The 23,025-nt window shown below is 42.0% G+C and overlaps 2 protein-coding genes across 7 annotated transcripts; one reads left to right on the top strand and one right to left on the bottom strand.

Annotated features, from left to right (window-relative positions):
* Positions 1-206: 206 nt before the first annotated feature.
* LOC118399244 (palmitoyl-protein thioesterase 1) lies at positions 207-7,690 on the bottom strand. The gene is made up of 10 exons (XM_035795168.2): positions 7,562-7,690; positions 6,851-6,976; positions 6,554-6,663; positions 1,951-2,078; positions 1,596-1,666; positions 1,392-1,494; positions 1,122-1,212; positions 887-985; positions 704-775; positions 207-609 (listed from the first exon to the last, which is right to left on the bottom strand). The coding sequence occupies exons 2-10, from the start codon at positions 6,966-6,968 to the stop codon at positions 487-489; spliced, it is 915 nt and encodes a 304-aa protein (XP_035651061.1). The 5' UTR covers positions 6,969-6,976; positions 7,562-7,690; the 3' UTR covers positions 207-486.
* A 99-nt stretch (positions 7,691-7,789) lies between these two features.
* LOC118399239 (sialin-like) lies at positions 7,790-19,041 on the top strand. Of its 6 annotated transcripts, none has more exons than XM_052471934.1 (13): positions 7,791-7,956; positions 11,513-11,631; positions 12,203-12,379; positions 12,710-12,930; positions 13,211-13,444; positions 13,649-13,823; positions 14,316-14,434; positions 14,553-14,714; positions 14,866-15,000; positions 15,908-16,040; positions 16,488-16,635; positions 16,844-16,934; positions 17,293-19,041. In XM_052471934.1, the coding sequence occupies exons 3-13, from the start codon at positions 12,277-12,279 to the stop codon at positions 17,458-17,460; spliced, it is 1,689 nt and encodes a 562-aa protein (XP_052327894.1). In that variant the 5' UTR covers positions 7,791-7,956; positions 11,513-11,631; positions 12,203-12,276; the 3' UTR covers positions 17,461-19,041. The 6 variants fall into 6 exon arrangements, with proteins under 6 accessions (XP_052327897.1, XP_052327898.1, XP_052327894.1 ...); XM_052471936.1 differs by having other exon boundaries at positions 14,898-15,000; XM_052471935.1 differs by lacking the exon at positions 7,791-7,956 and adding an exon at positions 11,286-11,411.
* The last annotated feature ends 3,984 nt before the right edge of the window (positions 19,042-23,025 follow it).

Here is a 23,025-nt window from a genome sequence, read left to right on the forward strand (position 1 = left end):
GTCGGTCTTGAGTCTGATAATGTGGGGGATTTTTCTTTATTGGCTGACTGGACAGTAAGAGCAGGCCAAATATGGGGATGATGAGCCCTTATGTTTTGCTCTATCTGGGAAAACGTGCCACAAGGAGAGCTTGATAATTAACTCTGTTCAGAACCAGTGATTTCTTAACATATTAGTTCCATGTTATTTACCATTACACTACTGGCAAAGAAACACCCACCACACTTTTATTCCAAAATACAGTGCTAAGCAAATGATCCTACATTTAAACTTGAATAGAGATCTCCAAATTAGACTCATGCATCTCTGAGAACCAACTAACACCAACTTTATTTCGCTGTGGTAGTACGTTAACTGGGTAAAACAGTTTTTAAAATCATAAATAGTGCATTATTTGATTTAAACAGCAGGATGGTATCGGAATGATCAGTGCAATAGTAATGTGTGCGTACGTCAACTCATGTCAGTGTAGCTAGCTAGGTGGTTTTAGTGCAGGTATGGCACTAGTTTGGCATTGAACCACTCATCGGTGAACTGAAGGTGGTCTCCTTCTGTGGCCAGGAAATCCAGCTTCCCAGCTGCCTCCATCGCTGCCAGTCCCAGACGATCCTTAAAACCGATACCATTTATCAACACAATATCACAATCTGTATTAATGAAATACGTGTCTGTTTGAAGATGCGTAAACATGATGGGGTTTTACCTCTTTATACAGGACACTCTCCTGAAGGGTCTCGGTCTCTTTCGCCTGACCAGTTTTCAGAAAACCAAACCACTACGACAAAGAGATTGCAAATGGAAAAACATCTTGTTCATAAGCAATTACAGTGTAGGAGGAGGACGACAGTACATCAAAAGAGATTGTCACGATGTGTCCAGTATTTACCTCGGTGTCAACTGGATCAACAACGCTGTCCTGCAAGAACTTGACCATCACAAACTTGTCCAGCAGTTGGAGGTTCTTCTTGTAAGTCTCGTTCACCACCTGTGAGGTGAAATGCAGCAGATTATTTGAATTAAATTGGAATACAGTTATGGAGAGTTCTCAGGAGAATGAAGACAAACAGCACTGTATGAACAATCAAATAACGTCCAATTCTGAAAACGAGCACCATACTAACCCGCTCCTGATTGATATCAGCCAGGAATAGGCTGTGTTTTTTGTACAGGTCGTCATTCAGTGGGTCGTGCCAGTACTGTGCCTGCACCAAGCTGATAAAGACAAGGATTCCAAATGTACCACTAGATAACAGCCACAATACACAAAGCACTGTCTTTTCTTTGCGCATCCTCTCAAAAACATACAGTAACCATGTCATACTGATTACCTGGGTACTGCAGACTTGTCTCAAACATAACAATTTCCTTCTGAGTTGAAAGCCTACACTCACTGTTTTTGCACAATATCGGTATAGGCTCCTGAGTTGAGTTCCTTGCGAATCCAGTCACAGATATGGGAGCTCTCTCCAGGGCATCTAGGGAGACCATACACCCCTGTGAATGTAGAGAATAGAATCATTACACAACTGTCAGGAAGTGAATGAAAAACAATGTTGCTGAATAGAGCCAAGGCACTGTTGCCATGGTGCCGTTACCTTGTTGTTGTCCCCCAACAGAGATCAGGGTTTTCATTGGAGGAGATGGACAGCGCTGCGCCACTGCCCTCCTAGGGGGAAAAGAGGTGGAAAGGTGAAGAACTGAGAATGACAGCTTCTTGTATAAAGTATATTCCTCCGCTTACCAGGGATGGGCAACTCCTTGAGGACCGGAGACTCCGCAGGCTTTTGTTCCACCTCGGCTATGAGACACCTGATTTAACTACATTGGTTGAATAGGTGTCAAAGTGTACTGCAGCTCTCCAGAACCGGAGTGGCCCTTCCCAATCTCTAACATTCTATTTAAAAAAAACATTCTGAGAGGCTTTGCGAGTACGGGTCCAGAGATACTTACAGGAACTGCCCTCCCTGGGAGAAGCCCATGGCATTGTAGCCATCCTTCAGCTTGGGATCCTGGGCCAGCTGGCTGCACACCATGGACACCTGCTCATTGACATCCATGAAGAAACCATTCTCTGTGTCCTGAGGGGTAGATATGAGGCAAGAAAGTTCATGGTGGGAACGTAACAAAGTTGGCAAACAGGAATATCACATTTCAGAAAATAGGTCAGAGGTGAGCTATTTTACCCTACAAAGGCCGGTGAGTACAAGCACCGCAGTAACACACTTGATTCTACTAATCGACTTAAATCAAAGCTTTCATTAGTAGGAACGTGTGCGTTACTGCTTGGCTGGAGAAAAGGCAAGCATCCACACCGGTCACCGCAGGTATTGACTGTCCACCACTGAGCAGGGCCGGAGTTACGGACAGGCCTTAGGGGGCCTGGCCCACCTTACCGTACCTCCTTGCCAGTCTAAATAATTATAATTTTTTTGACCGAGATGTGCGCCGACAGAAGACGGTTCAATCACAGAAAAAGCATCTTCAACTGTACAGGGTTTACACATACTGAGGCCATGCTGTCTCAGTATGTGTAGACCATGTACAGTTGAAGTCGGAAGTTTACATACACCTTAGCCAAATACATTTAAACTCAGTTTTTCACAATTCCTGACATTTAATCCGAGTAAACATTCCCTGTCTTAGGTCAGTTAGGATCACCACTTTATTTTAAGAATGTAAAATGTCAGAATAATAGAGAAAATTATTTATTTCAGCTTTTATTTCTTTCATCACATTCCCAGTGGGTTTAGAAGTCTACATACATTCAATTAGCATTTGGTAGCGTTGCCTATAAATTGATTAACTTGGGTCAAACGTTTTGGGTAGTCCACAACATGTTGGGTGAATTTTGGCCCATTCCTCCTGACAAAGCTGGTGTAATTGAGTCAGGTTTTTAGGCATCCTTGCTCGCACACGCTTTATCAGTTCTGCCATTTTGCCACAACTTTGGAAGTATGCTTGGGGTCATTGTCTATTTGGAAGACCCATTTGTGACCAAGCTATAACTTCCTGACTGATATCTTGAGATGTTGCTTCAATCTATCCACATAATTTTCCTCCCTCATGATGCCATCTATTTTGTGAAGTGCACCAGTCCCTCCTGCAGCAAAGCACCCCCACAACATGAGGCTGCCACCCCCGTGCTTCACGGTTGGGATGATGTTCTTCGGATTTTTGTTTAATCAGACCAGAGGACATTCATCCAAAAAGTACTATCTTTGTCCCCATGTGCAGTTGCAAAATGTAGTCTCGCTTTTTTATGGCGGTTTTAGAGCAGTGGCTTCTTCCTTGCTGAGCGGCCTTTCAGGTTATGTCGATATAGGACTTGTTTTACTGTGTGTGTGTGTGTGTGTGTGTGTGTGTGTGTGTGTGTGTGTGTGTGTGTGTGTGTGTGTGTGTGTGTGTGTGTGTGTGTGTGTGTATATATATAATTTTGTACCTGTTTCCTCCAGCATCTTCACAAGGCCATTTGCTGTTCTGGGATTGATTTGCATTTTTCGCACCAAAGTACGTTTATCTCTAGGAGACAGAATGCATCGCCTTCCCGAGCAGTATGACGGCTGCTTGGTCCCATGGTGTTTATACTTGCGTACTATTGTTTGTACAGATGAACGTGGTACCTTCAGGTGTTTGGAAATTGCTCCCAAGGATGAACCAGACTTGTGGAGGTCTACCATTTATTTTCTGAGGACTTGGCTGATTTCTTTTGATTTTCCTATGATGTCAAGCAAAGAGGCACTGAGCTTGAAGGTAGGCCTTGAAATACATCCACATCTACAATTGACTCAAATTATGTCAATTAGCCCATCAGAAGCTTCTAAAGCCATGAATTTCCAACCTGTTTAAAGGCACAGCCAAATTAGTGTATGTAAACTTCTGACCAACTGGAATTGTGATACAATGAATTAAGTGAAATAATCTGTCTGTAAACAATTGTTAGAAGAATGACTTGTGTCATGCACAAAGTAGATGTCCTAACCAAATTGCCAAAACTATAGTTTTTTAACAAGACATTTGTGAAGTGGTTGAAAAACGAATTTTAATGACTCCAACCTAAGTGTATGTAAACTTCCAACTTCAACTGTATCTGATACTGTCTGGATCAAAAGAGTATGGCATGTCATACTATTTCTGGCCAAACAGCATCAGATACATGGGCTACATATATTAAGACAGAGGGGCGCTGTTTCGCTAACAGATGCTTTTGCCGGTGAGAAAGTTTCAGCAGAGTAAGAGAGGGCTCACTATTTGCGAAAATCTGTCCAAAATAAGCCTAATGCGTTTCTATGGGCATAATCTGCAGACCTAAGCTTGTCGCCTGCCTTCCTGCCTCTGGGACGACTCCCGTTGTTAGGGCGGAGACATGAGGATCTCGTCATAATATACAGATCTCAGGTTTCAGCCTCTTCAAGAGGAAAGGAAAGTTGCCATGTGCACAGTGCACTGTTCGGACAATGGCTTCCCCTAACGTATGTTTTGCCAAAATTATATAATTACTCCTGTCTAAATACAATCATTCAAAATCCATCAACCACAGAGCACGACTTAGCCACAGGGGATGATTAGCTTCTTAGGCACATGCCTATTTAGGCAGCCAGTATTTGGGCAGCACGCGTGACAATAAGCCTAGCTGATTATTGAGTTGTCAGTGAACAGCATCTAAATGATGTGTTTAGATAATGTCTTGAGTATCATTTTAAAATGTTGAGAGAAAAAAAAAGTGGAGGGGTATGGGATGAAGATATGGCACGTCTTGCTCAAACGAATGTACTTGGTTCTCTAGGATGCGCGCAGCTGTCTCCCGTCAATTCTTGCGCATTTCCTTGTGTGAATTGTTTGCCCATTGATTGGGAATTGATCCAAATAAACAATTACATACAGTGCATTCAGAAAGTATTCAGACCCTATTTTTGCTATATTATAGTGGCCAGTATAGACATCGATCAAGTGCACAAGATTACATATGTGCAAAAATAATGTTCACTGAGTAAAAACATATATAATCCCTCCTCACTCTCACACACAGTTCAACACAACAAAAACTATATATTTGAGCTACACTGCACATTATTACATTGTACATTTTTTGCTTGTGGACATCTGTTCTACAATGTGCCAGCAGAAGTGAGAAAGTGTGTGGTGTTCCTTTCACCTCCATAGTGGCATCCAGCTTAAGCCAGGACCGGCATCAGCTACACTTGATCCCTGAATCGACTTGTTTAACAAGCAATGCCTCATTTTCACCTAATTCTCTCATTCTGAAAATGAACCACACACTGTAGAGGGAAAACATTAGTTAACAGATAGTGGTTAGTTTGTTAGCTTGTTAACATTTCACACAGATTGCCAGGGTCCAGTAAGCAACTAAAGCATTATAACTTGAGGAACGATGTTGTGCCGAAAAGCTCCTCCCTGCCAAAATCCCCCCCCTTCGCGTGAACGCGCACGCACTCAATTCTTCATTGCTGAAACTGGCTTTCTAGTTGAGATTTCTGATCACGTTAGACTGCGTTTAATTTGATATGTTGGTTTGATCGTGGGGGAGGCACTGGTAATGTCTGCAGTTTTCGGTTTGACTAATTGTTTCAACAGTATTAGTCTATAAATAAAATTCATCATCTCTCCCATGTCTTATTCTACTAGTATATGTTCTGAAATGTTTATTGCTTGCCTACATTTTACACCCTCTGTTTAATATAACACACATACATTAATTATTCATTTTGGTTGCCTACCCTGACGAAGTTTGTTCTATAGAACGTTTTTGACTCTGTGCGCCACAAAGTATTTTACTCTAGCCACAAAATTAAGGAAATTGCATCAAACCCTTCGTACGCAGCCTCTGGTCCACATTTTATAAACCGACATTAAGTCAACAAAGTCCTTTTTGTTTTGAGTCATTGGGAATGATAATAGTTCCTCACAATATTTGAAAAATCTTCACTAGCTATAGCTCAAGTCAAGACAGATGGTAAGAGAGGCAGGGTACAGAGATGAATGCGATTGAAAGAACCTGAATATAATCAGGATTTTTTTCTGTTTTTATTTGTTTGCTTTAGGTTTTATTTTACTTAGTTGACAATGGAAGTTACAGGCCTACTGCTGCATTGACCTACAGGCAATCTCTGAGATCCATGCGCTCATTTCTTTAGCTGCCAACGGCTCACGGTGTATCAATGTGTCCATACAGCTCTCGCATTAGTTGAATTTTAACTTTGAGATTTGTATCATTTTTAATTATGATTTTTATGATTAACTACGTGACAATGATTTTGAGAAACAAAAACATTATAGAAATATAACTGTTCCACAAAAATGCACATATAAAAATAATCATAACTGGCACACAGATTGGTAGAAATGGTAGGGTAAATTGTAAGCTTCACCAAATTTGAAACTGGTCTTTACTATAACAACCATTTAAAAAAATAAAATCACATAGGAAGTTCGTCCGAAAAAACTAGCCTGCCTATGGAAATCAAATGCCCGTCCAACTTATTCATTTTGGCGCTAGCCCTGCCACAGAGATAGGTTCAAGGAGAGTGGAAAGTACCTGAATGACAGTCTTGCCAATCATCAGGGACAGGACGTCAATGCCAGGGATTGCTTCCTCGATCATCTTCTTTATGGAGCCCATGCTGAGAGGGTTGCAACAGCTGTCTCCTGTATTCAAACAGAAACAAGAACAGGGTCTATATACACTATCTGACATAGCATGACTTATCTAAGGGCCACAGGCAAATATAGGAAGTGGCCTCCCCTTCCTTGCTTAGCCATTCTGCCAAACTGAGAAACATCATTGCTGTATGTGAAAACATAATGTTCTAGTATTATGCATCTAAGTGCTTACCCATTCCATGCCACATAACCAATGGGAGGGTGGCATTGTCAGATCCATGTACTGGGCTGAGGACAAGTTGTGACAGCAGGGGGCCGGCCCCCAGGAGCAAGCGGAGAAGTGTGGTCATCTTGAACCCTGAAATCAATATGAAGAAGAGGACCAGAAGTGAACTAATGCAAATTCAAGGCTATCTATGTAATCAGTCATGTGATACAACAGGAAAGTTAGTGGGCTATTAGCGGTGTTAAACGGAACAATATGTGTTAGTGTTAAAAGGCACAATGTGTAATTGTGTAAGTGTAATTGTTTGGTAAACTGAGCGATGGGGCTGAGGGAATGTAATCTCTCAGATGCAGACGTAGTTATTATGAATGCAAGGTCTGGCAGAGTGTGCCTTTAAAGCCGCGATTCTTGTTTGGTAGGGGTCTTCCATGTTGTCAAAATCATGGAATATGCCTGCGAGAGCTTCCCAAAATCAAAGACAAGTTTGGGAGGTGCCTTTCTTTTATAACAAACCAGTTAACGTTAGCTAGCACGCTACGCTAGCTTCCCAAATGTGGGAAACGAGGGACGTTATTTTCCTAGCTTGATAGGTATCTATGTCTGACCAAGCAACTGTGTACATTTCTTGCTAGTCGTGTTTCACTGAATATTGAAACAATACACATTTGTTGAGCAATAAACACTCAATCTGAAACCGAGCAATAAACTACTACTTACTTTTCAGAATCGCCACAGTTTGTCACATGACATGCTAGGTACCCGGAAGAAACTTGAGAAACAATCATCAACTTCCACATCATACGGAGCAGCATATCCTGCGATGTGTACATTAGTTTAGTTTATCTTGTGTTGTAGAGTTCAGTGTAAATAAAAAATAACGTCACCGAATAAAAAAATATTATTTATCATGTGACTACCGCTTTCCCTGAATCGCAAACAGTGTACACAACACTTTTACCAGTTTTTACTTGGTCTGTGCCAAGTGGAAAGGCTACAAGCAGTAAGGACGCTACACCGCTATAAGGCAAAACAAAGAGCTCTTTACACATTTATTAAACACGACAGGTGCAACGTAAACCAGAGGTTTGTGTTGAAGAGTCCATTCGTTCTAGGTAGGTTTGCTCTATAGCTCAAATTCAAATAAAATGCACTAGCAGCTGTACTATTTTGGATCTACTTATGAGACCTATCTAGCTATCTATTCTCGTTATGTACCAATGTGGCCAGCTGTTTCAAGTTAATGTTTCGATTCACATGCATGACTGACTGCTTATAAGCCTCCAGTGTTGTAATAACCTTGTTTTATTATTTTTATTTTATTTAACCTTTTCTTGGCAAGTTAGTTCAGAACAAATTATTATTTACAATGACGGCCTACCAAAAGGCCTCCTGCGGGGACGGGAGCTGGGATTATAAATACAAATAAATTTAAAAAATATATATGGCAAAACACACATCAATACAAGAGAGAGAGCAGAACACTACATAAAGAGAGCCCTAAGACAACAACATAGCATGAGAGAAACACATGAAAACACAGCATAGTCAGAAGCCATAGAAGTCAAAGAAATTCCTATATTCCTGTCGGTCTGTCATGTAAAAGAAAACAAGTTGTCACGTAATGAGGCTATTGTAATGTGAGCATAATTCATTGCATTGTTTGTTGTCATTATAGACAGTGATGGCGTGTGATACCCATTAGTTATGTCGAACGGGTTGGATTTAAAATCCCCTTTCCCAAATCTAATGTCAGAAAATGGAGAAGTTATGATTGAAAGAAGAAGCATAGAGTTACTAAAACTACACACAGTTATTATACCAACTTTGGAAGAAGTGAACTTTACAGATAACACACAATCACATACCAATTCCCATGTTTATTTTGACTGTGTCCGTTTGTAATGGGAATTTCCAGGTGAACAAAAAGGAGAGCAGTCGTTGATCACATCAATCAAAATAATGTTGCTTTAATTACAAGATGCAACAGGGAGACACCTCTAGTACAGAAGCAGAGAAAATGTCTAACGGGCCTCTTGGAGACAGGCCCTTTATATTCAGACAGTGCCAAATGTTCTCTTAACATCAGTCCGAGAGGCTTGTGCGAAGTCAAAACAAAAGACAGTGACTTTGCCTGCTGCTACAGAATCACACAGTGCATACTGTGCATAATGCAATCAATACAATTAGAATCAGTGTCCTCGGTCCTTTTGCAATCTGTAGCTCTGGCGTCAATCACTATCAAACCATATGAGAAGAATCCATAACATTCAGTACAAAAATCTAGTGACTATCAACTCAGACACAAATATGTCACAAATAGAACACTGGAAATTATGTATATTACAGAATAGCAAAAACATATAAATATGCTAAGCATTGTGTTAATCACTCTAAACTGAATAAGAACTCGGGCTCCTGAGTGGGGCAGCAGTCTAAGGCAATGCATCTCAGTGCTACAGGCATCACCACAGACCCTCGTTCAATTTCAGGCTGTATCACAACCGGCCGTGATTGGGAGTCTCATAGGGCGGCGCACAATTGGCCCAGCATCATCCGGGTTAGGGTTTGGCCGGGGTAGGTCATCAGTGTAAAGAAGAATTTCTTCTTAACTGACTTGCCTAGTTAAATAAATCAAATCAAATCAAATTGTATTTGTCACATACACATGGTTAGCAGATGTTAATGCGAGTGTAGCGAAATGCTTGTGCTTCTAGTTCCGACAATGCAGTGATAACTAACAAGTAATCTAACTAACAATTCCAAAACTACTGTCTTATACACAGTGTAAGGGGATAAAGAATATGTACATAAGGATATATGAATGAGTGATGGTACAGAGCAGCATACAGTAGATGGTATCGAGTACAGTATATACATATGAAATGAGTATGTAGACAAAGTAAACAAAGTGGCATAGTTAAAGTGGCTAGTGATATATGTATTACATAAGGATGCAGTCGATGATGTAGAGTACAGTATATACGTATGCATATGAGATGAATAATGTAGGGTAAGTAACATTATATAAGGTAGCATTGTTTACAGTGGCTAGTGATATATTTACATCATTTCCCATCAATTCCCATTATTAAAGTGGCTGGAGTTGGGTCAGTGTCAATGACAGTGTGTTGGCAGCAGCCACTCAATGTTAGTGGTGGCTGTTTAACAGTCTGATGGCCTTGAGATAGAAGCTGTTTTTCAGTCTCTCGGTCCCAGCTTTGATGCACCTGTACTGACCTCGCCTTCTGGATGATAGCGGGGTGAACAGGCAGTGGTTCGGGTGGTTGATGTCCTTGATGATCTTTATGACCTTCCTGTAACATCGGGTGGTGTAGGTGTCCTGGAGGGCAGGTAGTTTGCCCCCGGTGATGCGTTGTGCAGACCTCACTACCCTCTGGAGAGCCTTACGGTTGAGGGCGGAGCAGTTGCCGTACCAGGCGGTGATACAGCCCGCCAGGATGCTCTCGATTGTGCATCTGTAGAAGTTTGTGAGTGCTTTTGGTGACATGCCGAATTTCTTCAGCCTCCTGAGGTTGAAGAGGCGCTGCTGCGCCTTCTTCACGACGCTGTCAGTGTGAGTGGACCAATTCAGTTTGTCTGTGATGTGTATGCCGAGGAACTTAAAACTTGCTACCCTCTCCACTACTGTTCCATCGATGTGGATAGGGGTGTTCCCTCTGCTGTTTCCTGAAGTCCACAATCATCTCCTTAGTTTTGTTGACGTTGAGTGTGAGGTTATTTTCCTGACACCACACTCCGAGGGCCCTCACCTCCTCCCTGTAGGCCGTCTCGTCGTTGTTGGTAATCAAGCCTACCACTGTTGTGTCGTCCGCAAACTTGATGATTGAGTTGGAGGCGAGCGTGGCCACGCAGTCGTGGGTGAACAGGGAGTACAGGAGAGGGCTCAGAACGCACCCTTGTGGGGCCCCAGTGTTGAGGTTCAGCGGGGAGGAGATGTTGTTGCCTACCCTCACCACCTGGGGGCGGCCCGTCAGGAAGTCCAGTACCCAGTTGCACAGGGCGGGGTCGAGACCCAAGGTCTCGAGCTTGATGACGAGCTTGGAGGGTACTATGGTGTTGAATGCCGAGCTGTAGTCGATGAACAGCATTCTCACATAGGTATTCCTCTTGTCCAGGTGGGTTAGGGCAGTGTGCAGTGTGGTTGAGATTGCATCGTCTGTGGACCTATTTGGGCGGTAAGCAAATTGGAGTGGGTCTAGGGTGTCAGGTAGGGTGGAGGTGATATGGTCCATTTAATAAATATACTTTATTAACCTTAAATGGCCACTACACCATGTCAAAAGGCACTACATTATGTCATTCTATTCCACCCCCCTCATCAGCTGACTTATGTAACACACTCTCTGTTCCTCCAATTTTAACCTTTTGAGTGTGAACGTTTTATTAGTCAGCAGATACACTAGGTTCACATCTGCTTTTAATCAGTCTGCACAAGTCACAGTCAGAGTGAAGGAGAGGCCAAGACCACTGGTTTATTTCATTTAGCGGACAGACCTGTATTCTGAGATCAGATTTATTGCGTACTACTGGTCCAGTTCTAAAAGAGGTAGCTATGAAAAATCATTGAATTCATGATTCTGTGACTGACTTTACATAGGCCATAATTCACAGACTGGTATTTGTTTTCCATCTTGTTTTTTTCTTCAGGATCAACATGTATAAGCCACACCACCAGCCAGCCTAAAACTATTTGGAGCATCATCTGAAGAAGAATGTATAATGCTCCCCAATCCTATGATCTAGGTCTAGAAATTCAATAACAGCAAGTGAGTAACATTCTGGTCCAACCAGTCCTACTTGTGATAATTGGTCAAACCTTTTTCTCTATCTAAACCAGGGCTCTCCAACCCTCTTCCTGGAGAGCTACCATCCTGTAGGTTTTTGCTCCAACCCTCATCTAGCGCACCTGATTCTAATAATTAGCTGGTTGAGATGCAGAATCAGGTTCGTTACAACTGGGGTTGGAGTGAAAACCTACAGGTGGGTAGCTCTCCAGGAACAGGGTTGGAGAACCCTGAATTCTGAACATTCCTCAATATAAAGAGCTAAGTCTACTGTTATAATGCATGTCTACAGTATATTTGATTTCTTTGACTTAGTCAGGTGTTTTGTAATGGTTGCTCAAGCACCCATGGATTTATTTGAACACCATAAGGACCATTGACCTGTCAGGTCATGGTCATTCTCATATCCAGCCTGTGTGTGTGTGTGTGTGTGTGTGTGTGTGTGTGTGTGTGTGTGTGTGTGTGTGTGCTTGCGCGCTTGCGCATGAGACTGAATGTCTAGCCATTTTTCCTGCTGACTCTTGCTCTCTGTCTGTCCTGCATATTTTCTTAGGACACTATGGTTAGGTGACCTCAGATCACAACCACTTCATTCCATCTCTGGCTGTCACCTGACTGGTGGTTGCCATGGCTTTACAAAATGGATTCTCCATCAACTCCACCCCACTGGACGAGAGTGGAGAGACAACACCCCTACTTAAAAAACAAGTGGTGGATGTTGATGATTCAGGTGTCTACTATTTTTGGGTTGCTCTTTTGCATAGTCAGCACTCAGCAGCATGGATGTGCAAGAGGGTGATTTATTATGTAATGATAACTTTTTATGATAGTTGAAGGAAGTCATATTAAGTGAAAATTTGACCTACCTGGAAGTTTGGATATGTCCCTCCCTATGCTTTAGCTTAGTGCTAGTGAAATAGGTCATTTAAGTGTCAAGTACTCCTCGTTTGGTAGTGTAGATGTTCTACCAGCGCTGTTTAAATAGTCATCTTTAAAGTCTAAGTGTTTTCAGATCGATTGTGAGGTGTGATCGTGCACTTGTTGTCATCATGTCTACCAGTACCTCCACAATGTTGCTCTGCACGCTACAATCTGGCCATCATGATGTTCTTCGGATTCTCTGTTGTCTACGGTCTCCGTGTCAATCTAAGTGTTGCCATGGTCGCCATGGTCAATGGGACCAATAGCCAACCAACTCTCAACAGCTCAGTTGGCCATGAGTGCCCAGTGTCCTCCCACGGGAACAACAATGGCAGCCAAACCCCAGACCAACCAGACGGGGTAAGTACCAGCTTTTCCAAAGTATCCACAACTAGACCTATAGTATACTGTACATCCATATTAAAGCTCATATATTACAGTACATCAATATGCTTCACATAAACATGATGCATGCGTACTGGACATACTGCACATGCAAAGTATGCACAGTAGATACAAAACACTCACAAACTAATACGTAACACTATTGCTCATTTACCCCTGTCTCTCTCTCTCTCTCTCTCTCTCTCTCTCTCTCTCTCTCTCTCTCTCTCTCTCTCTCTCTCTCTCTCTCTCTCAGATACCTCAGTACTCGTGGGATTCTCCAACTCAGGGCCTGCTGCTGGGGGCGTTCTTCTTTGGTTACCTGGTGACTCAGATCCCCGGGGGTTACCTGGCCGGCCACTTTGGAGGGAGTATCTTCTTGGGGGGAGGGGTGCTTGGCACCGCAGCCCTCACCCTCCTCACCCCCCTGGCAGCCCAGCTAGGACCCTACTGGCTGTTTGGCTTACGGGCACTGGAGGGATTTGGGGAGGTAAGAGGCTTCATGTGTGCAGAGTAGGGGTCAATCTCATTCTGTTATCAGCATTGAACTGGATTAGCTTAGCATTCGATTTATGGTATACTTACAGTATAGCCAATTTGGCCATGTGGTCATTATTTTCTCTAAAACTCCAAGGTATATTGTTAATTTAAGTGACATATCAGTGTGTATTGCTCTGTGTTTGTGTGTCGTCAGGGGGTGACATTCCCGGCCATGATGGCCATGTGGGCTCGCTGGGCTCCCCCTCTAGAGAGGTCTCGTCTTATTTCCCTGTCGGGGTCAGGGGCAAACTTTGGGGCTTTTGTAGCCCTGCCCCTCACCGGCTTCATATGTCACAGTCTGGGCTGGCCCGCTGTTTTCTACATGTGTGGTGAGAGTTGGATAGCAATTACACTCCCCAAACATTTACACTGAGTGTTCAAAACAATAAGGACACCTTCGTAATATTGAGTTGCACCCCCCAACCATATACATTCCCCCTACACACACCATTATCTGCATTGTCAGCTCTTATTTTATTCTCCTGTTTTCACACACATTATACTTTCCTATTTTTGGATCATTCACAATTCTTCTCTGTACACTCAATCAATCAAATGTATTTATAGAGTATTTCTATTTTTTTACAACAGTAGTTGAGAAGAAAAAAAAAGGTGCTTATACAGAAACTGAGCCTAAAACCCCAGAGAGCATGCAATGCAGATGTAGAGGCACAGTGGCTAAGAAACACTCCCTAGAAATACAGGAACCTAGTTCAGCACAAACACTGTTCCTACATATCCTCTTGCTTTATAAAGATGTCAACATAAACAGTCTTTTCTCTCATTCCCTCCCTCTCTCTCCCTCTTTCTCTCGTCACCAGGGGGTGCTGGTTGTATTTGGGCAGTTTTCTGGTTCATTCTGGTGTCTGACCAGCCTGGCACTCATCCACGAATCAGCACAAGAGAAAAACATTACATCATCAACTCCATAGGAAAAGATGTAACAACAATATATCTGTGGTATCCTTTATGCCACTTTATCAAACATTTGTCAATCACTTTACAGTCAATCCCCTTTCTCTCTCTCGCTCTCTCTTTCTCTATGCCTCTTAACCCAGGGTGGTGCCCATGGCTGGTCAGTGCCTTTGTTACCCATGGTGCTCTCTGTTCCCCTGTGGGCCATCATAGTGTCTCAGATGTGTGCCAACTGGGGTTACTACACTCTGCTCACCTCACTACCCACCTACATGGACACTGTGCTTCACTTTGACCTCCGACAGGTGAGACCCAAAGAAATTGTACATTAAGTCATACATCATAGATATGGACATATGATTTCTATGGATGATGCCAGAAGAGGGGAGAGACAGAGTGAGATGCTCAATTCCAGAGTGCGGTCAAGACTAGATAACTATAAGAATATGGTAATAGCTCTACTGGGTGGCAAACTACCTGCCCTCCAGGACACCTTCAGCACCCGATGTCACAGGAAGGCCAAAAAGATCATCAAGGACAACAACCATCCGAGCCACTGCCTGTTCACCCCGCTATCATCCAGAAGGCGAGGTCAGTACAGGTGCATCTAATCTGGGACCGAGAGACTGAAAAACAGCTTCTATCTCAAGGCCATCAGACTGTTAAATAGCCATTACTTGGTGGCTTCCACCCGGTTATGTAACCCTGCATGTTAGAGGCTGCTGCCCTATATACAGAGACTTGAAATCACTGGCCATTTTAATAATGGAACACTAGTCACTGTAATAATGTTTACATATTTTGCATTACTCATCTCATATGTATATACTGTATTCTATTCTACTGTATTTTAGTCTATGCTACACCGTAATGGTTCATCCTAATATTTATATATTCCTTAATTCCATTCTTTTACTTTTAGGTTTGTGTGAATTGTGTGTATTGTTGTGAATTGTTAGATACTACTGCACCGATGGATCTAGAAACACAAGCATATCGCTATACCCGCAATAACATCTCCTAAATATGTGTATGTGACCAATACAATTTTATTTGATTTTGATATAAGGGAAAGAGGGATAGCTAGTCAGTTGTACAACTGAATGCCTTCAACTGAAATGTGTCTTCCGCATTTAACCCAACCCCTCTGAATCAGAGAGGTGCGGTTGGCTGCCATAATCGACATCCAGGCTCCATAGATAGAGTTGTGTCATATTTCTTAGACAAGTGTATACATACTTTAGGTGGTAGGACTAGAGAATGACTGACTAAGATTTAATGTCGTATCAGTATATCACACTGTACAGGGATAGTACAGGAGTCTCTGGACTTGAATCATGTTGTGTTGTTACCAATGCCTGTGCTGCTGTAGCAATGTTTGAATAAAACATTGGTGAAAGTGACGCCATCTTATCGGGATATTTTATTCCTACAATGTAGTTGCAATTCTTTTTGTCGTTGGTTAATATTGTCTATTTCTTTCTGTTTCTCTTTGTAGAATGCCTTTCTCTCAGCTCTGCCCTATCTGGGTGGCTGGGCCTTCTCAGTGATATCAGGTGTAGTAGCAGACAGCCTCCTGGAGAAGGAGCTGTTGAGTGTAACAGCGGTCCGCAAGATCTTCACTATCACAGGCAAGGAGGGGACTTTTATTTTTAAAGGAATTGGTCTTGGTTACTTATGGAATGGGCTTTACCAGATGTTGATTGATTGGCTGTTAAAACGTAAAAAAGTTTGCAACAATTTTTTTCGGGATTCTTTGGTACTATTTCATACTATTTCGTTGATATTTTAGTCTGTAGAAATATGTTTATTAGCAAAATATGAATTTATAGAGTTTTACATTTTATATTGACATTTTAGTGATTTATCAGAAGCTCTTATCCAGAGCAACTTACAGTTAGAGTATTTTATATATATATATATATATATATATATATATATATTGTGTGTGTTGTTGTTGTTGTTAATTGAATGAATGAATGGCCACACTTATATGTCTCTTATCAATAGAAAGTAAGTGCAGTGTTTGAACATTCAACATGTGTATTGATGTATATTGTTGACTCCTCCTCCCTCAGGTCTGCTGCTGCCTGCAGCGTTCCTGGTTGCTGTGGGCTTCTCCGGCTGCAGTGGGGTGTTGGCTGTGACCTTCCTCACCCTCTCTACCACTGTTGGGGGCACCAGTGCAGCCGGGGTCTTCATCAACCAGATAGACATTGCTCCACGGTGGGTGTTTCTCTATTTGACATGTCGTCTCTTCACTTGTTTCTCTTCACTTCTCTCCTTTACTCACCAGTCTTTTCTGGCATATTTTGGACCTTCACTGAACTCTCTTGCACTCATTCTATCACACTCTCAGTCACTTACTCAGTGCCTTTTCACTGCTTTTGGATGTATTTGAACCTCTTTGTCTCACTCTTCCTCTCATATTCAGGTATGCGGGGGTGCTTTTAGGAATCACCAACACTTTCGCGACTATCCCAGGTGTTGTCGCGCCCATCATCACAGGTTATCTCACCAAAGATGTACGCTTTAGCTTTTCCCTCATCATCAAATTGATTAATTCTGAAACTGCTTTTCAAAAGAATTCTATATATTTAATATAGCTACTTAAATACTTGTTTCTGTAAAAAGTATTCGACCGAGGCTGCGTCTACACAGGCAGTCCAATTCTGATCTTTTTTTCACTCATTGGTCTTTTGACCAATCAGCTCTGAAAACGATCTGATGTGATTGGTCAAAAGAACAATTAGTGGAAGACAGATCAGAATTGGGCTGCTTGACACGAGGACAATGCAATGGCTCATTTCTAAAAGTTACTGCACCCTTGAAGACTGTTATACATACGACTGTGACTCATGTCTCCCCTCCCTCCTCAAACAGCACTCCTTGGCGGGATGGAGGAATGTGTTCTGTCTATCAGCCGGGATCAGCGCCGGAGGAGCGCTTGTCTTCACCTTGTTTGGCAGCGGGAAGGTCCAGAAATGGGCCCTGGCAGAGGAGGAGCAGGAGCAGGCAGAAACAGAGAGAGATGGGTTAATCCCTACATGACAGACAGACAGACATGACCTAAAGGGAATAGGGCCTGTAAGAAATAAGCTGACCTCAGGTTAACTTAACTCCCCATCAGGTGGTTTTAAAAAGGATGGACCAGTGCATTTTAATAGTCTCTTAGTACACTGTGTTGGGAATGGGACCCTATAAATAATACATTATTCATGATATAATTAGGGACTTTTTAAAATGGCTTCTTTATATTCCAAATGCCTTTCTTTAGTATTGTTTACAACAATCTGTTTCTGACCACGTTTCGTATTTATACTGAACAAAAAAATATAAATGCAACAAGTAAAGTGTTGCTCCTATGTTTCATGAGTTTAAATATTTCTCAGATATTCTGCACAAAATTTGCCAAAATAATCTATCCACCTGACAGGTGTGGAATATCATGAATCTGATTAAATAGCATGATCATTACACAGGTGCACCTTGTGCTGGGGACAAAATGCCACTCTAAAATGTGAAGTTTTGTCACACAAATGCCACAGATGTCTCAAGTTTTGAAGCAGTGTGCAATTGGCATGCTGACTACAGGAATGTCCACCAGAGCTGTTGCCAGAGAATTGAATGTTCATTTCTCTACCATAAGCCGTCTCCAACGTTGTTTTAGAGAACAGCCTCACAACTGCAGACCACATGTCACCATGCCAGCCCAGGACCGCGACATCTGGCTTCTTCCCCTGCTGGATCGTCTGAGACCAGCCACCCAGACAGCTGATGAAACTGAGGAGTATTTCTGACAATAATACAATTATTTTGTGTGGAAAAAAAGAATTCTGATTGCCTGGGCCTGGCTCCCAAGTTTGTGGGCTTATGCCCTCCCAGGCCCACCGATGGCTGTGCCCCTGCCCAGTCATGTGAAATCCATAGATTAGGGCCTAATTAATTTATTTCAATTGACTGATTTCCATATATGAACTGTAATGTTTTTTTCTTCAGTGTATATATATATACAGGATGAGTCATTATACATTTTTTTACTTAAATCAAAGAGCTTTACATTTAATAATGGGCTACCCCTAGTGGTATAAGGAAATACACAGGCAACTTCTAATAAACTAGATTATTCTTTAATTGATCACTTTTAAGTGCTCTTATACTTTTATCTGCCACATTTTATTAAAAAAATACCTGTGCTCTTCCCAGGATTCATTGCCTATGATTAGCCATTGTCTGGTCTGTTGGCTATATAACAATTACTGCCCCAAACCATTTGTGCTTTGAATATTTTTTTATTGAACGACAGACAGAGGTACTTACAGAACTTGAACAATTTATATTTTACCGCTACCTACTTGACCTCCCGGCACTTTGCCCTTAATTAAGGACATTGCTGCACAAAAAAAATGTGGTTACCAAAAATATATAATTTGAGGAAATGTACATTCATGTAAGAATGTTTTGTTGGTCAATGTAAATTCATGCAAGAACATTTTGTAAGTGTTAGGTAAAAACAAATCAATGTGAATGTTCATAACAGAAAAAAATCAGTGAAATCAAAATGTCATGCTATTTCCAGTAGCCTACTGGTTTAACTTCCCATTAAATAATATACCAAATGTTCACATACGGGCTTTTTGGGTTGTCATGTGTTGTCATTTTAATACTTTTGAATAATATATTAGTGGCAATTTTATCCTAATTGTGCTATACATTTTTTATTCGCATTTATATTGCGTCAAATATTTTTATTTTGAAGTTTTCAAGCTCCATAACCTGGTTCCCATTTTAACTTCCAACCCGGATGTAGTTAGTTGCTAGCGTGAACGTGACGGAGTGAAACGAGTGCTTCCTTTACATTTTCAGACTGCAGGGCAATAACATTTTTGTACGTTGTTTTTTTGCGGGGAGGCAGTTTTCGGAATACTCCAACTACTAAAAAGGCATCACCTTAACCCTGAGTATAGACATTATAAGAAGGCTATACGAAAACGCGCAGCTGAGGCTCATGAAATGCCCCCAATATTGAAGACGATTTAGATTCCAGCAGTGAATCTGAGCCTGACAGTGATGTATTTTGGACTAAACTTCGTGAATGTTCCACTGGTAGTGAGGACAGTGAGATGGAAGCGCCATCAACCGAGAAACCTCGGCTGAAGAACCCAGTCACTTCAACAGGAAAACCGGTTCCTCCAACAGAAAATGGGGATCATGAGACTGGCAAAGATGGCACCGTTCCGCGAGGATTAAATCCCATTGGAGAGGCAGTGGGCCAGAGAGTAACATGTTTTCATGGTCGCTCCAGGGCCAGCAAAAAGCGACATAGACAGCAGCCCACTCAGCGCCGTTCATTGCCTGTTTGACATCAACATGTTGCTCCACATCAAAGACTGTACAGTTGAAGAAGCGCGCAGATGCACTGATGACAGTTTTTATGATGTCTTTGGATGAGCTTCAAGCCTTCATTGCGCTCCTTTACGTTCGTGTGGCAATTGCGCGAAGATGGAGAGCTTTTGGAATGACCAGTGTGGGGTGATTCTATTTGGACAAACAATGCCAAGGAACAGATTTAGAGACATCATGCGATATTTATGTTTTGGCCAAAAATAAATAAAGATTGAATGTGTTAAAAATGACAAATGTTCCCCCTTGTCACACGTTTTGAACAGTTTTGTCAAAAATAGCATCACCTGCTACAACACAGGGCCGAATATTGCTGTTGATTCGCAGTTGTTTCCTACAAAAGCACAGGGCGTTTTCTCGCACTTCATGGGAAACGAGCTCGACCGTTATGGAATCAAGTTCTGGCTGGCAGTGGATGCTGACTCCAAATACATCGTGAATGCTTTCCCGAACTTGGGGAAAGAAGATGACTTCCAGACAACTGGACAGCGCCAGTGTGGTGCTGAAGCTGATGGAAAGGAAGGAATGTGACCACTTCAGTTCAACTGGCAAATAAATTGCCGCATGACGCGAAGCTGTGTACACGTGTAAGCCAATGAAGACCATCAGTGTTCTCAGCACCCTGCACCTGTCTGTTGGCACAAGTACCTGCAGAAAGAAAACCCCAGAATCTCTGCCTTTCAACAACTTCACTAAAGTCGGGGTGAATGTGTTGGATAGGCATGCGCGCACGTAGTGTGAAGGGTGGCTCCCAGTGTTGGCCGAAGGCCGCCTTCTACAACGTCCTGGACTTGGCAGCCATCAATGCCTATGTGCTTTACAAAGAGTGCATGTGGGACACTATGCGATATATCCGGAGAGAGTTTATCCTGAACCTAGCATCAGCGCATCGGGCAAACTATGTGATGCTAAAAGGAGCTATAAAGTCAGATCCCGATCCCCGCCCTGCCAACGAGGTAGTGAAAAGAAAGAGTTGTCAGGGGGCTAGTACTCAATGTAGGAACGTAACTCTTGAGGGATGTTCAGAATGCAGGAGATATGTTCGTGGGAAGTGCGCGAAGACGGTAAAGAAAATCATTCTCTGTCACAGATGCTTGTCGCAGGACACTTTACAAAATCCCCAAATTTGCGGCATGTGGTAAAGCGGGCGCCCACGAACTGTGAAGACATATGTTAATGCGTTGGCTGCATTTTCATCGACATACTACCTACCTCAACATGACTTCAGCATATATATTTGGCAACGCGTCATGAATATAAAAATACAGTATAGGCTACAGTGTTTGATGGAAGAAGTTATGTGTTCATGGTTTACATTGAATTTACTGACTGTAATTTGTAACCAAAACGAGTCAACAAAATGTATTTGATTCCATTAATGTTACGCATTTAAAATCAAAGGTGTTGTAGATTACTTTTGACTAATATTCATATTTTAATCTCTCCCCCCAAAAAAGAGATTAAAGAGTTGACACCAAAAAATGAAATAGTTTAATCTCTGACGAACTGCACATTATAAAATAAAGATACATTTTGAGTAATCAAGAAATAAGATATGCTCAAGGTGGGCAGCAAGGCTTCTGTCTTTCCAAATTCAAAAGTGTGTGTAATTTTGAGATGGTTAGTGCTATTCGGGACCCTACCCTAAACCTTAACCATAACCCTTACCTAACAATTTTAAATGTCTACTTCAATGGGTTGACGTCAGAGTTGCGACAGTTGCTAAAACTCTCAAGCGGGCTATGAATAAATACATTTCTATGGCTGTGCATCAGGCACTTGCCTCAGATTTAGTGTGAATGATCTGGATGTACATTGCGGTAAACTTCACTGAGCTATAATTCAGCAATAAGGCCAGAGGTGTGGTATATACCAATTTAACATGGCTAGGGCTATTCTTACGCATGATGCAATGCGGAGTGCCTGGATACATCCATTAAATGCGCTGCATGGTCAATCCGATGTCTGCAGTGCCCATACAGCATTTTCTGCCATACAACCTCTGCAGAAGTCAGGGCATTCATACTTGTTGAGTTTCGCATAGCAAAGCTGTTGTGAAGGAAGTTGTCAAGGAAGTGAGTTTGTGTTTATACTGGACCCCCGCCCCCACCTACCGTCAACCAATCATGGCAATGCAGAGAGTTATATGGAGCCATCCACATTGTTACAAATAAATTGGGCGGTGCCCATGCAGTACAGAGCTCAATTTGGCCTCTGCATGCCTCCAGAGGCTTCACACCATCCATATGGCACATTCAACCACATTTTGATCAAGCATAAATGGTCTTTTAACCATTGGTATATTGGCCATATACCACAAACCCCAAGGCTCCTTATTGCTATTAAAAACTGGTTACCAACGTAATTAGAAAAGTCAACCATTTTTGTTTTTGTCATACCCCTGGTATATGGTCTGATATACCACTGCTTTCAGCCATTTAGCATTCAGGGCTTAACCCACCCAGTTTATAATCATAAGAAAAAATGCATAAGCTATTCGTATTATATTGACAAGACAGTGGAGTGACCTCTCTAACAATGAAAATACAGTGCCTTTGGAAAGTATTCAAAACCATTGAGTTTTTCCACATTTTGTTACATTACAGCCTTAACATAAAATGTATTAAATAAAACCAAATCATTAGCAATCTATACACAATACCCCATAATTTACAAAGCGAAAACAGGTTTTTAGAAATATTTGTAAATCCATTTTTTAAAATTAAAACAGAAATACCTTATTTACGTAAGTATTCAGACCCATTGCTATGAGACTCGAAACTGCTCAGCTGCATCCTGTTTCCATTGATCATCCTCGAGATGTTTCTACTTGATTGGAGTCCACCTGTGGTAAATTCAATTGATAGGACATGATTTGGAAAGGCACACACCTGTCTATATAAGGTCCCACAGTTGACAATGCATGTCAAGAGTATAAACCAAGCCTTGAGGTTGAAGGAATTGTCCGTAGAGCCCCGAGACAGGATTGTGTCGAGGCACAGATCTGGGGAAGGGTAGCAAAACATTTCTGTATCATTTTTTAAAAAACCTTTTAACTAGGCAAGTCAGTTAAGAACAAATTCTTATTTACAACGACTGCCTACACCAGTCAAACCCGGACGACACTGGGTCAGTTGTGTGCCGCCCTATGGGACTCCCAATCACGGCCGGTTGTGATAAGCCTGGAAGCAGTAGAGAATGTGAGGTGTTGGT

Source organism: Oncorhynchus keta, chromosome 20 (genome assembly GCF_023373465.1).
Source record: "Oncorhynchus keta strain PuntledgeMale-10-30-2019 chromosome 20, Oket_V2, whole genome shotgun sequence".
Taxonomy (NCBI): domain Eukaryota; kingdom Metazoa; phylum Chordata; class Actinopteri; order Salmoniformes; family Salmonidae; genus Oncorhynchus; species Oncorhynchus keta.

Excerpts from the sequence above, each read along its gene's own strand:
- LOC118399244 (XM_035795168.2), bottom strand. The coding sequence starts at position 6,968 with ATGACCACACTTCTCCGCTTGCTCCTGGGGGCCGGCCCCCTGCTGTCA. Across the intron at positions 1,495-1,595 it reads TGTTGGGGGACAACAACAAG|GGGTGTATGGTCTCCCTAGA; the intron begins GTAACGGCACCA and ends CTACATTCACAG. Across the intron at positions 776-886 it reads TTGATCCAGTTGACACCGAG|TGGTTTGGTTTTCTGAAAAC; the intron begins GTAAATACTGGA and ends TCTTTGTCGTAG.
- LOC118399239 (XM_052471934.1), top strand. The coding sequence starts at position 12,277 with ATGGCTTTACAAAATGGATTCTCCATCAACTCCACCCCACTGGACGAG. Across the intron at positions 13,445-13,648 it reads CACTGGAGGGATTTGGGGAG|GGGGTGACATTCCCGGCCAT; the intron begins GTAAGAGGCTTC and ends GTGTGTCGTCAG. Across the intron at positions 14,435-14,552 it reads TCAACTCCATAGGAAAAGAT|GGTGGTGCCCATGGCTGGTC; the intron begins GTAACAACAATA and ends CTCTTAACCCAG.